The sequence below is a fragment of the Xenopus laevis genome, chromosome 2S, assembly GCF_017654675.1.
Source record: "Xenopus laevis strain J_2021 chromosome 2S, Xenopus_laevis_v10.1, whole genome shotgun sequence".
Classification (NCBI taxonomy): domain Eukaryota; kingdom Metazoa; phylum Chordata; class Amphibia; order Anura; family Pipidae; genus Xenopus; species Xenopus laevis.
In genome coordinates, this window is record NC_054374.1 from 73,661,168 (window position 1) to 73,674,409 (window position 13,242).

The 13,242-nt window shown below is 42.0% G+C and overlaps 1 protein-coding gene across 1 annotated transcript; it reads left to right on the forward strand.

Moving 5' to 3' along the window:
* Positions 1-2,210: 2,210 nt before the first annotated feature.
* Positions 2,211-12,849, forward strand: tmem35b.S (transmembrane protein 35B S homeolog). Its single transcript, XM_018249512.2, has 3 exons — positions 2,211-2,433; positions 10,475-10,655; positions 11,253-12,849. Exons 1-3 carry the CDS (start codon positions 2,326-2,328, stop codon positions 11,381-11,383), a joined length of 420 nt encoding a protein of 139 aa, XP_018105001.1. The 5' UTR covers positions 2,211-2,325; the 3' UTR covers positions 11,384-12,849.
* The last annotated feature ends 393 nt before the right edge of the window (positions 12,850-13,242 follow it).

Sequence of the window (13,242 nt, forward strand, 5' to 3'; positions counted from 1 at the left end):
GGACAATTCACCTTCAGTAGCAAGACTGTAATAACTGGAAAAAAAACACAGAAAAGTGTTCAAACTTTTGTAATGAACATGGTAATTAGGGGTGTGGCCACAAAAAAGGGTGTGGTCAAAAAATTTGCCGCGCTGCATACGGCAACTCTTTTTGTCCCTTTTTTATTTCCAAAATGTTGGGAGGTATGGGTAGAGTATGAGGCAGAGAAGGTATGTGCCTTGCACCCCCCCAGCTTTGTGCCCTAGGCAGGGGCCTACCAGGTCTGGACTGGGTTTTAAAATAGGCACTGGCATTTCAAGTACATAGAGGCCCAAACAGCCCTCCCCATGCCCAATAAATAGTGACTGTATATGGCATCGTAAAGCAGCCCCTCTGGCATTTACCAGAACCCACAGATTGCCAGTCCGGGCCTACTCTGCCTACACTTAGTTCCAGCCCTGGTGGAAGTGGCCTGGTTATCAATGATTTTTTTAACTTGTGGGTGGGGGGGGCAGAGGTCTGGCCAAGGGCAGTGTAACCATAAGAAAGCAGACCATGGAAACCACTGGGGCCAGGGCCACCATCAGGTGGGGGACAGGGAGGACAAGTGTCCTGGGCCCGGGCATGAAGGGGGGCCCGGCAGTGCTACACTTTTGAAAGAGCCGGGTCCCCCTTCCGAGTGCCGAAGATTTGCGGCTATTTTTGAATCCGAACAGCCGAAAATGCGGAAGTGCCTAACTCCTGAAACGATGAAAAGACTCGAAGCCACGTAAATGGCCGAAGCCTAAGTCCCGAAGCAGCAAAAAGACCCGAAGTCACAAAAACAGCCAAAATTGAAGTTCTGAAGCGGCGAAAAGACCCAAAGTAACGAAAGGAGTCGAAGTTGAAGTCCTGAAGCCATGAGTTCAATTCTACTGAACACCAATTTGTGTTTTTTATCCCCTGGCCACCAAAGTATTATTTTAATATATTTAATAAGCCCCTGCCACCAATGTTTTTTAAAAAAATGTTTTTTAGGGCCCCAATTTTTTTAACTTGTAAAGAGGGGCCTGGCGCCAATGTTTTTTTAAAACATATTTTTTTGGGGAGCCCTGTCGCCAATGTTTTTTTTTTTAAACTGATAAGGGGGCCCTGACAATCAATAGCTTTATATAACTTGTGTGTGTGGTAGGGTTAGGGTTGCCACTTTTTATAAAAATCTCTACCGGCTGGTGGAGGGGGCGGGAATAAAAGAGCGGGCCCTGGCTGCAAAGGGGCGGGTCGCGACAATTAAGGGGGTGGATTCATGGCGCGTGATTGGCTGGGCCAGTCGTGACGTCAATGGGGGCGGGGTCACAGCGCGCGTTTGGACTCAAGCCAGCAGCAAAAAGGTAAGTTTTTACTATGCTGGAAGCAGGCCACGGGCATTTGTTTGATGTATTACAAATTTACCAGCAGCTACATTGCCGGTAAATTTGTAATACCGGCCTTTGCTGGTGTTTTACCGGCTAGGCCGGTAAAATACCGGCCAGGTGGCAACACTAGGTAGGGTTGCTACCTTTATGTCTGGCTGAAACTGGGTGGGCGGGTCCGTGATGTCAGTGGGCGGGGCTATGGCTCGGCGATCAGTGATTGGCCGATCGCCATGTCAATCAAGGGAATCCTGCCCGGTTTTCCTTATTTGGAAAACCGGTCAGGAAGTAAAGACCCGGGCAGCCCCAGGTCAAAACCGGACAGGTGGCAACCCTAGTGTGTGGGGGGTTCATTTTTTAGCGCAGATGTCTGTGTGGTCTTTTAACTGTAATGTGGAGTGGGTGGGGTCTGGGCAGGGCTCGGGCACCAGGGTGGGCCCCGAAAATGTTGTTTTACGGGGCCGTGATTTCTAATAGCGGCCCTTACTGGGGCCCAATAAGGAGCTCACACAGGGAGGCACTAATAGTTTTAGAATATGTTTACGAAGTCTTATTCACAAAGTTAAGGGGGCGAGGTCCTATAATGGCTTAGTTGTGTGGCACAGCAAATGCTTGGGTCACTGGTGGGGAAATATATTCGACTATACTATGATGCATTGCTGAAGAACAAATATACACTACATGTTAAACAGCAACAATATATTTGCCATTGGTAGAATTGTACGTGGAACGGCTGTCCTTGAAGTGAACAACCCGAATAGTGTAACGTGACTGAAATGTGTCCCGGGGCTGAGGAGGCGGAGCTTCTGTTTATTAGGAGTTGTGGGCCTGGCTCGTGCCTCGGTGTGAGTCTCCGCCTCCAGGGCTGCTTGGCTCAGTTCAAATCCAGTAGGAAGTCTTGTTTTGCACAGAGTCTTCAGCTGGGCGGGAACGCGGGGAGACGCACTGACAGCCATGGCTTTTGTATTCACTGCCATTAGGGTCCTCCTCGGGCTCTTCTTTGGCCTCAGCGGGGTGGTGAAAGTGACGGACCAGATATCGGCCGATGTGTACAATCAGATGGTGAGTGCGCTGAGGAGCTGCATCTGACACACTGTATGGCCCTGTATCTGGCACACTGTATGGCCCTGTATCTGACACACTGTATGGCCCTGTATCTGGCACACTGTATGGCCCTGCATCTGGCACACTATGGCCCTGCTGCATCTGACACGGGCGCGCATTAACCTCTTCACTGCTGACGCTCATATTCCTGGAACCTATTTAGCCCTCACTCGGTCACTCCAATCATTTATGGCTTATTAGGCAGTTGCTTTTCAAAGAAAAAGTGCAATGTGTAAACATTAGGTTTCTTTTGTTGCCCTCCCCTGTCAAATTTCAGTGTTATTTTATATCCCGATAATGTGGCATCCACTCGCTACATTGGAATCTTTCTTTTATAAAATAGGACATTTATTGCCAAGAAACTTAGGGGTCGATTTACTAAACACCGAATTTGCGTTAGCGTCCGATTCGCTCGCTTCGCAGGCGTAGATTTGCCAGGACAACGCTAATACATTAAAATCTGAAGTTGCGTCCAGGGCGCCGAACGCTAGCGAAGTTGTGCTAGCGTTACTGCAGCAAGCAAAGCGAAGTTGTGCTAGTGTTAGCTAATTTGCATACGGCGGGAAGTTAAAGTACAATGGACGTATAGGTTTTGGCAAATACATTACACTACACAAGCCTGGGAATAGAGTTGTTATATTGCCCTACACAGGAGCCCACTGTATAGCGTGTTTTGGGACTTAGAAACATTTTTCAACTATTTTTTGAGGAAGTCCTATCTACTCTATTACACTCTGCCTGGTCTGAGGTGGCGAAGACAACTCTGGCGCAAGAGGTAAAATCCGCATCTTATTGAATTTGCCTAGTTACATCCCTTCGCCAGAGTGCAACTTCGCCAGGCATGAGGGAGCGAATTACAGCTAGAGTCTATATCCTTTGATAGCGAAGTTACGCCTGTGCCCGTTAGTAAATCGGCAAAGTAACGAAATGACGTCACGCTGGTGAATCTTCGCTAACGTTAGTCAGTTCGCCCTTTAGTAAATCTGCCCCTTAGTTGGTTCTTGAGCAGAGAACACCAGATGGGGTTGTAGGAAAATATATCTATGTAATACATAAAAGCCATGAATATCTTGTAAATGATAGCCTTATAAACGGTGAGTAGTTATGGCATCCGTTTGTCACATGACTCACTAAAACTTGTGTACTATAATAAATAAAGTGCCCCTTGTTGTAAAATATGAGGATATTAGAAGTAACCTCGGAGTTCCATGACCTGTATAAAAGCACTCGGGCCTTGGGCCTTGTCCTTTATATGGTCATGGATCTTCCCGGTGACTTATAATATTCTTATATTTTACAATAGGGGGCACTTTATTCACTATATAATATAAATTGGCACCCGATCAAAATTTTCCATCCAGCCCAAACAACGTGGCAACTGATATCCAAGTCTTCTGGCGATATCGGTTGGCTCTTTTCCCACCATACACACACCAAATATCATATGAAAATTTGTTTTGTACGATACTATCTGTGCGTCTATGGCCATCTTTAGATCTACCAGGCAGCTGTTATCTTGTGTTAGGGAGCTCGTTACTCGTTACCTTCCCATTGTTCTGTTGTTAGGCTGCTGGAGGGGAAAGGGAGGGGGGATGATTTTGCACCAACTTGCAGTAAAGAGTGACTGACGTTTATCAGAGCACAAGTCGCATCACTTGGGGCAGCTGAAAACTGACAATATGTCTAGCCCCATGTCAGATTTCAAAATTAATTATAAAAAAAAAAATAATTTGCTCTTTTGAGAAACGGATTTCTGTGCAGTTTTTTTCCCATGACAGTATCCCTTTAGGGTAAGGATACACGGGAAGATTTGTCGCCCGCGGTTTTAAAAAGTGAGTCGCTGCGACAAGTCTATCGTTTTGTCTCAACACACAACCAAATGAAAGACGCCAGCTACTATGTACACTGCGTGATTTGGAATCTCCTGTAGCTCCAAAGCGCCCTTTTTGGAACGATTTGTCAGAAATAGCATGTACATAGAGAAATACTGAAATTTCCTAGACGCGCACACACATACAGATAAGTAGCCGTGATAGTATTCAAATTCTTACGCGTGCATAATGACGTATGCAAGTAAGGACGCCAGTAAAGGCCACGGCGGGAACACCCTTCAGCTCATGTTCCATAATGAAGACGTGGAGACAATAACGCCGAGACAACACAACGAGGACAACTCAGAGAACAATACTACTTCCGTTTACTGCTTGGGAGCAGCAAGTAGCGCAACGAACCATGGGATACAAATCGATCCGTGCCAAAAGTCGCTCGAAATCTTCCGTGCCAAAAAGACGATCTTCTTGTTGCTGCGACTTGCTTTTTAAAAACGTGGGCAACGAATCTTCCAGTGTGTCCTTACCCTTAAAGTAGAAAGCGTGCAGTTTTCTCTCAGAAATCTCATCCAGGAGTAATGGAATATGATTCTGGGGTGCAATTTTGTGCTTTGGGTGGTTGCTGTGGCATATGGGACATTTTGAACGCCACTGCCATTAGCTTGAAAATAGTGGTGATCCAAATTCCCCTCTCCACCTGTCACCACTCCCCATAGATATGGAAAATGCACATGTAGTGGTGACAGGAGGGCCTCCTCACTTTGGCAACTGTCTTGCACTACTAGTTTCAAAAGCAAAAACACAAACAGCCACCATTCTTTGATAAATGTCAGTGGATGTGCTTCCTGCAAATATCTCCTTTTTTCCTATGTGATTCCATCAGTTCCAAGGTGTTTTTACCTGATCCTTTCACAAAATCTCTGTATGACCAATGTAGGACACTGTAGAAATTGGAATAAAGATGCAGCTTTTGACAGCAGGGACAGTGACTCTAATGGGGTAATATAATAAAAATTTGTAACAAAAAATATTCTCAATGCGAAGTTATGCATTTGTGCGAACAAATTTTCCATTTGCGCAAATTTTATATAGCTTTTGCAAACCCGGAAACTGTTTAGCGACCACTTCCAACAATGGAAGAAGATTAACGAATTTTATAGTTTGTCCCAGTGCACAGCAAATGTAAAAAAATGTTGTTATGTTTGCTCCAAAAGATTACGACACCTTCTTAAAATTGGGCAATGCGCAATCAAAATTTGCATTGCAATCACAGTTTAAGGAAGAATATTGCATTGCTAAATGCAATTTTTTATTTTTAATTGTGTAAATTGTTTTGCTCTTTGTGACATTTATTACATTGCCCCATTAAAGTGCTTACTTGGTACACACTGTTTCTTTGCTTGTTATAGATATGTGGGGATCAATAAACACTGTACAGAAACGGGCATTACGAAAAGTGTAACGTCTGTGTATTTTGTGTAAGCAAGCAGCACATCTGACTCTTGAGAAGCACTTTTGATATGAGAAGTTGTAGGGTAGGACTACTGGGATGTTTTCAGCGCGATCCGACACGCTGCGACAAAACGCATGCAGCAAATCGCATGCGACGGAAATAAGAGACAGAAATGTCGGATGAAGTCGCAGCATTGATCCGACTTGACACAACTGTTGGATGCAGACGCTGCACACTGTGTCTGCATCCGACAGTTGCGTCGGATCAACGCTGCGACTTCATCCGACATTTCTAACGCTTACCTTATTTCCGACGAATGCGATTTGTCACATGCTTTTTGTCGCAGCGCGTCGTGTCGTGCCAAAAATGTCAGTCTAGTCCTACCCTATTGCGCTAAAATGTAGCCCCTACCAGCTAGAGCACTGAATGGGGTGTGTCAGTAAAACATAGCTATTGGCTCTAACCCTTTCTGCACTTACACCACTGATAGTCAGACTGATAGTCTGTAGGAGAAAAACTTGTTTTAGCCTCATTTAGCACTGACTGCCGTGTCCTTCTAGTGAATATTTAGCAAAGGATAGATTTCATTTCTGGTTATCTACATCATTTATAGCTGTTGATAAATGATGTGTGTCATCATAGGGCCCTAAGCTCGTTAGCAGTCTCTAATTGGAATCAGATCATTGTGGAGAGATGGTCTAAAGTTCAACAACAAATCAGATAACCACAGGGGCAGTTTGCTCCAGTTCTAGTAACCTACAGCAACCTAAAAGATATGTGATTTGATACAGCAGATGATTAAATAATATCTGCTTAAAGCAGTGTTGGACTGGGGTGGCTGGGGCCCAGTCTGGGAGCACCACAACCCCTCCATGCTCCACGCCACATTTTATACACTTAATTTCTTTCCTAACGCAGTCGATGGGGGAGTGCCGCAATTCTTGATGCAATTCTGACATCTCTTCTACAGTGTTCCATTTGGGAAGTTTTGTGCTGGGGTCATATGTTGACGTTCTTAATTTCCTCATACCTGATATTCATATTGCATCAACTTGTATTTTAGATTTTGTGGCCATTAAAGGGGATCTATAGTTGAAATCTATAATCTTTCTTAGGCTTTCTATTTGTAATTGCAATGCATTTTTTTACTGGTTTTGATGCTCTAATAGCCGTTACCTTGCTTCTCAATGTATTCTCCCGCAATCTGCTCAGTTCACTTGTACCGAAACCTTAAGGCCAGCAACCATCTCTTCGGCCTGACCCGCCCACCCACCAATAAAAAAACAGTAGGCGTTCTCCAGCACGATCCCATTGCGCTTGCTCGTTGGAATGCTAGACGCGCATACATAGGGCTGGTAGTGAGGAGACCCACACATTGACCTGTCATCTTTAAAAATAACCGCCTACTGTTTTTTATTGGTGGGTGGGAGAGTCGGGCAGAAGAGACGGCCGCTGGCCGTGAAGGTTTTCTGTACTAGTGAACTGAGCAGATTGTGGGGGAATACATTGAGAGGCAAGGTAACGGTTATTAGAGCATCAAAACCGGTAAAAAAAATGCATTGCAATTACAAATTTTAGCGCAATAGGGTATTTAGATTATAAGATTATAGATTTTGACCATAGATCCCCTTTAAAGGAGAAGGAAAGTCGTTTAGCACTTACTTACCTGAAACCCCGGGCCGATGCTCCTATCAGCAGAAAACTGCACCGGGCCGGGGTTATACCAGTGAGCACCACGGAGTGATCCTCTTCTGGCTATTTCTTTCTTCAAATTTCCCGGGGCAGATGTATACACCGTAGAATGAAAAAGCTGACTTTTAAGTTAAAGTTTGGCTTTTCTCTCTAATGCACAGCCGCAGCCATGCGAAGAAAGAAGAAGCCAGAAGTGGATCGCTCCGTGGCCGGTGCAGTTTTCTGCTGATAGGAGCACCAGCCGGGGTTTCAGGTAAGTAAATACATTCACTTGGGGTGCCTGACATTTGGCACCCCCAAGTGCTGAACAACTTTCCTTCTCCTTTAAAGCTTTTGGGTCAAACAAGTAATTACCTTTTGGTTTTAACAAGTCAACAAGAATATTGTCCCAGTTTGAATATCTTTTTATTGGTGCAGCCACATAGGAACGCCATCAGGATATTATTCCACAAACCAAATGCCGGCCTTGCCCACACTGCACTAGTTTATCGCTTTAGAAAGCCAAGTGCCTTTGTGCTGGAAGCCTAGTGAGACAAACAGTGCTAAGGTCACAGCTAATACTGGAACTTGGGACTGAACTTTATCAATTTAGTGTTTTGAAATTTGCAGAACTAAAGCCAATTTGCTTCAAAATGCTTTTACAAACACTAAAGTAGAGAACCGGCACAACATCAGTCATGTGGAAACCAGAGGAAATTACATCATAAAAGGGGAGATATGGGGTTCTGCTTACTTTACCCATAAGTCCCAAACACTGGAGAGAGGGCCAAAATATTTTGTAAACGAGAGAAGCACCCTTTAGTCCATTGTGCCAAACATGAAAATCGAAATAGGGGCTGACAAACCTGTGTGCGTCTGAATGAATACATATATTTTGGATGCCACAAATGCTTCCCCATTCTACACGCTGGTGTTGTTAAATGTCTCTGTTTACCAGCCTTCCAGAATGAACAACAACAATAGGGATGTGCCTAGAAGCTACAATAATACGTGTTCTGGTTAGAGAATAGCATAGCCATCTGTTAGCAACACATTACTGTCCTGTGCCTCCCCCATACTTGATATATTTTGGTGCTGTCATTGATCTCCAGGGCTTATTTTACTCCACCCACAGATTTTCCTTTTCCATTCTTCACATTGCTATAGCTTAGATAGAATTTGAAGAGGCCGTGCACGCAGCATCCCCTTGTGGCTAGTAATATACGGTACATGTAAATAATACACACTTTATTATTGATTGTCCTTAACAGCACAAAAGAACTGCAACCTTGGGTTTGTTCAGAACATGTGCATAAACACTATCTAAAGTTCCAGATATAAATTTTGTGTTTTTTACCTGATTCCACAGACTGAAAGGAAACCAATGATAGTCTGTCATGTGTTAAATCTTTCCACTCTTTGAACCTTGTACCAGGTAAGAAATCTGGTGTGAGGGTGCCCCCTTCATGTCTGTGGCCATATCATTTTAATTTTCAACTAAGAATAGGCCCTGCTACAAAATTCAGTTTTTACAAAGTTGGTCCTAAATTTGTCTTCTGGAAAGACATTCTAGGATTTTCTAATTTGGTAGGATTTGCTTTTATTCAGCACCATTAGAGGGATCAGGCCAGGCTTGCTGTTGATGTTCATGTCCCACAGGTAATCCCCAAACTGTTGCCACAAAGTAGAAAACACAGAATTGTTAACAATCTTATTGTTTCTTTAAAATTAAGGTTTACTTGGAACCAGGGGCCCAAGACGAAACCATGGAAAACAGCCCCAGACAGTAATTTATCCTCTACCTAACTTTACTGTTGGCATATTCATTTTGGCAAGTAGTGTTCTTGCTTCTGTAAAACTCAGACAAGCCCACCAGACCTCTAGACAGTGATGTACTATTTATCATTCCAGAGAATTAATTGTACTGCTCCAGAACACAGTTAGGATCCAACCCGTACTGCAGTTGAGCAGGCATTCAAGGACCAAACCTTCAGACAGACATTTAAAAGGAATATGTAATTTTATTCGGTACTTATGGCATAGCGTTACTCGTTTCATATATCCAAAGACACTTAATCATAGGCTAAACATACAAACATTACACAGCATATTGAAAAGAACCTCCACCAATGGAAAGACAGACTTAATAAACAGTTACCAATTAGAAATGAAATCAGAAAACGCCAATAGATGAAGCTATAGAGGGGTCATCTTTATACCATTCCTGGTGACACTGATATTGTGCATGATGATGCTTAGCTTGGGTGCATCTGCTCACCCATAAAAACCCATGCTTCTCAGGAATAGGTCTTGTGATGGTGTTGCTTACAAAAAAAATTGGAACTTGCCAATGTTTTAACAAGAAATTGAAGGTGATGTCTGTACTACTTAACAGTGAACTAAACCCTAAAAATTAATATGGCTAAAAATGCCATATTTTATATACTGAATTTATTGCACCAGCCTAAACTTTCAGCTTCTCAATCGCAGCAATGATCCAGGACTTCAGACTTGTCACAGGCGGTCACCATCTTGTAAAGTATATGCGACACTCACATGCTCAGTGGGCTCTGAGAAGCTAAGCTTAGGGCTGTTTTAAATTATCAAGCAAAAAATGAGGTTGACCTGTATTATAAGCTGATGCTACAGGGCTGATTACTACATTCTAATGCTAATTGCACTGGTTTCTAGTCTGATATGTAGTAATTATATGTATTAATTACTAATCAGCCTTATATTGTGACATTTATATGATATATATGCAGCATCTTGTGCATAGTAAGTGACAGCAGCACAGAGCATGTGCAATGAATCAGCAGAAAAGTAGATGGGGAGCTACAGGGGCATCTTTTGAGGCACAGATCTTTACTGCTAAAGGGTTGTGGTTGCCTTGGGCAGGTACAGAAACCCAAAGTATAATGTACAACATTTCTCGCCTACTTCTTTAGTTAGGCTTAGTTGTCATAATTGTTATTCAACAGAGCAGGAACCCCTACTTCCCCTTTTCATCTTTTATTTTTCTGACCATGTTTCTTTTCTCTTGTAGAAAACCCAGTTTATACAGTTTGCTGACGTTTTCCCCCTAAAAGACTTTGGGTACAAGCCAGACCCAGACCAGTATCTGTTGGTCGTGGGCTGGGTGGAGTTGGTGGCTGGAATCCTGTTAGCTTTTGGACCACAGATCCTGCAGGAGATCAGCAACTTTGTGTTGTGCATCATTATGATTGGTGAGATATGTTTGTATAGCCCTTGTTCCTTTGTGCACCATCCTTATATCACACTGTGTTTTGTTCAAATGTTATCTGACTTGGGCTACAGTAAGACTTTTAGTGGCATTCATCAATGGATAATTTGCTGCCTTGCTAGGTTACAATTACAAAATTCTGCAGTAGGGGTGCTGATGAGGAACAAACAGTTCACTACCTTTTGGGACACTATAATATCTTGTTCAGGTGACATTAAGCTAATGCTTTTTCTGAACTGACTTTGGTTGTTTTCCATGTAAATGCTGTTTTGATGATATAGCTTAGAGCAAAGGTAGGATCTTTGAGCTCCTCCAGTTGATGCTGAAGTACAATTCTGTCTGACAGATAATGGATACCATTTTTGCACCCAAAGGCGTGTAATGTGGTGTTATTTTCCTTACATCTCTAGCTCTTCATCACCGAATGTGTGGAAAGGAAATCTATAACACGAAAAGTAGCATTCAGTAGCAGATATGTATGGAAAGAAAGAATTAGACTTACATTCTAGTAATTGTCATCTCTATAATTTCATAGCCTGTCCAACATTGTAAACTATGTTTGTGTAATTGCTTCCCACAGGTGCCATTTATACCCTCCTAGTACTGAAGGAACCTCTTGCTATGTGTGCCCCTGCAACTGTCTGCCTTGGGCTCCTCCTCTTACTGACTGTGAGAGGGCATGGCAGCAGACCAAAATCCAAGTCTGAGTGAAACATCTCTCTGACCAGCGAGGGACCAATTCTCATGCACACAAAGTTTACAGTCTTGTGTTAATGTGTGGGAAGTTTTTAAGTGGATTTGTTGCTAGGTGACAAAAGCTTGCCTGCAAAAGGATATCCATGATTGCCTTATCTCTGCAACGTGTGAATCCCTGCAGACTTTCTATTGATTGTACATATGCACCACGGCTGAAGTCTCACCATCTGTTTCAGGTTTCTCTAACAGATATGAGGCTAGGAGTGCTCTCTGCAGTCATTTTTATAATAGGGAGAAAATAGAACCGTTTATCTTGTGCTTTCTTTCCCTGTGTTCCTTGCTTGGAGCTCTAGAAACCACTGTGGTTTTCTAACAATAAAAGAGTACTCCAGAAGTGACCCTTCATTTCCTTCTTTATTTGTATAAAGGATTACCAATTTTACAGCCTTATTACCCCTACCTGTTTTATCTAGATATAGACAAATTAACTTAGTAAAGATGATGATTGCTCATACAGTAATGGGAAGCGGGAAAAAACATATATATTGTGTTTATGTGCATTTTTAAAAACACAATTAAGCCAGTTATATTCTATTGATGTCAAGTGCAAGAAAATGCAGTATGCTGCGTGTTAACAAATGCAATGAGATGCAAATTGAGTACAAGGCAACTCTGAACACTCCTGGTTGAACACATGAGTACAACCAGGCAGAATATAATGTAATTAATTAGCGAATGTGTTTAGGTTTGCTCATACCTGCGTCTCAAACATATAAAAAAAAACATAAACAAAAAACACGTGTGTAAGAGCCCTAATTTTTTTTCTGAAACCCTTTGCTGAGGGATATAATAAAGCTAGTATGTGTGCCAATTACAACTGGGATTTTATAGTCATAATTCTTCTAAAAGGGGTTGTTCACCTTCAGACACTTTTTCCAGTTCAGTTGGTTTCAGGTAGTTTTACCAGAAATAAAGACTTTTTCCGATTACTTTCTATTTGTGACCTATTTTCTAATATTGAAGTGTAAAAGTATTATTTTTCACCTTCTTATGTCTTTATAAAACAACTTGAGGGTGGGGTGATTTGCTTTTCTAAATTGATACATTTAGTTGATATATTTCATATCTTTGTCCCTGCTGAGCGGAATCCCTGAGTTTTATTAAAGGCAGCTGTTAGAATTGATACAATAGTTGGTAATATTGCACAGATACTGCTGAGAAATGTATCAACTAAAGGTAGAAAATTGTAACAGTTCTGAATCTGCTCCTGGATTACTGAGCTGCCAGACTGAACCACCACAGACATAAATATTAAACTTTACATTTAAATGTTGGAAAAATTATAAAAAAAAAAGATAGCAATTGGCAAACAAAACTGAAAAAAGTGTTTGGAAGGGAACACCCCTTAAAGCGAGACTTCACAACACAATGCTTGGATATGCCAACATACTTGCAGAAATAAACAGACTTTTACTAAACAATAATTGAGAGATTTTATTCATTTCCACAAACTGATGCACTGATGCAAGTGATAAGCTTGCAACCTCTTGTGTCATCTTCTCATAACCCTTCATTAGAGATGCTTACATGTTTTTTTTTTAATGAAATTAAAAAGTTATTTTTAAAGACTAAGGGAGTAAGCTTTTCTTTTTTTTGGTAACCTTTTCTTACTCTTTAAAACAATCTTAAATACTATCTCAAAATAAATGTTCCGGTGGCATACTGTGATAGGAAAACTTTCAGATTAAAGGGCATGTTCACCTTTATTACAGTTTTTAAAAAGAAATAAGATATTGCCATTTAAATGATATTTACAACTTGGTTTAATTAAAAAGAAATTGACGGTCCCCTTAGTCACTGCTTTGAGGGGGAGC

Excerpts from the sequence above, each read along its gene's own strand:
- tmem35b.S (XM_018249512.2), top strand. The coding sequence starts at position 2,326 with ATGGCTTTTGTATTCACTGCCATTAGGGTCCTCCTCGGGCTCTTCTTT. Across the intron at positions 2,434-10,474 it reads CCGATGTGTACAATCAGATG|AAAACCCAGTTTATACAGTT; the intron begins GTGAGTGCGCTG and ends TTTCTCTTGTAG. Across the intron at positions 10,656-11,252 it reads GTTGTGCATCATTATGATTG|GTGCCATTTATACCCTCCTA; the intron begins GTGAGATATGTT and ends TGCTTCCCACAG.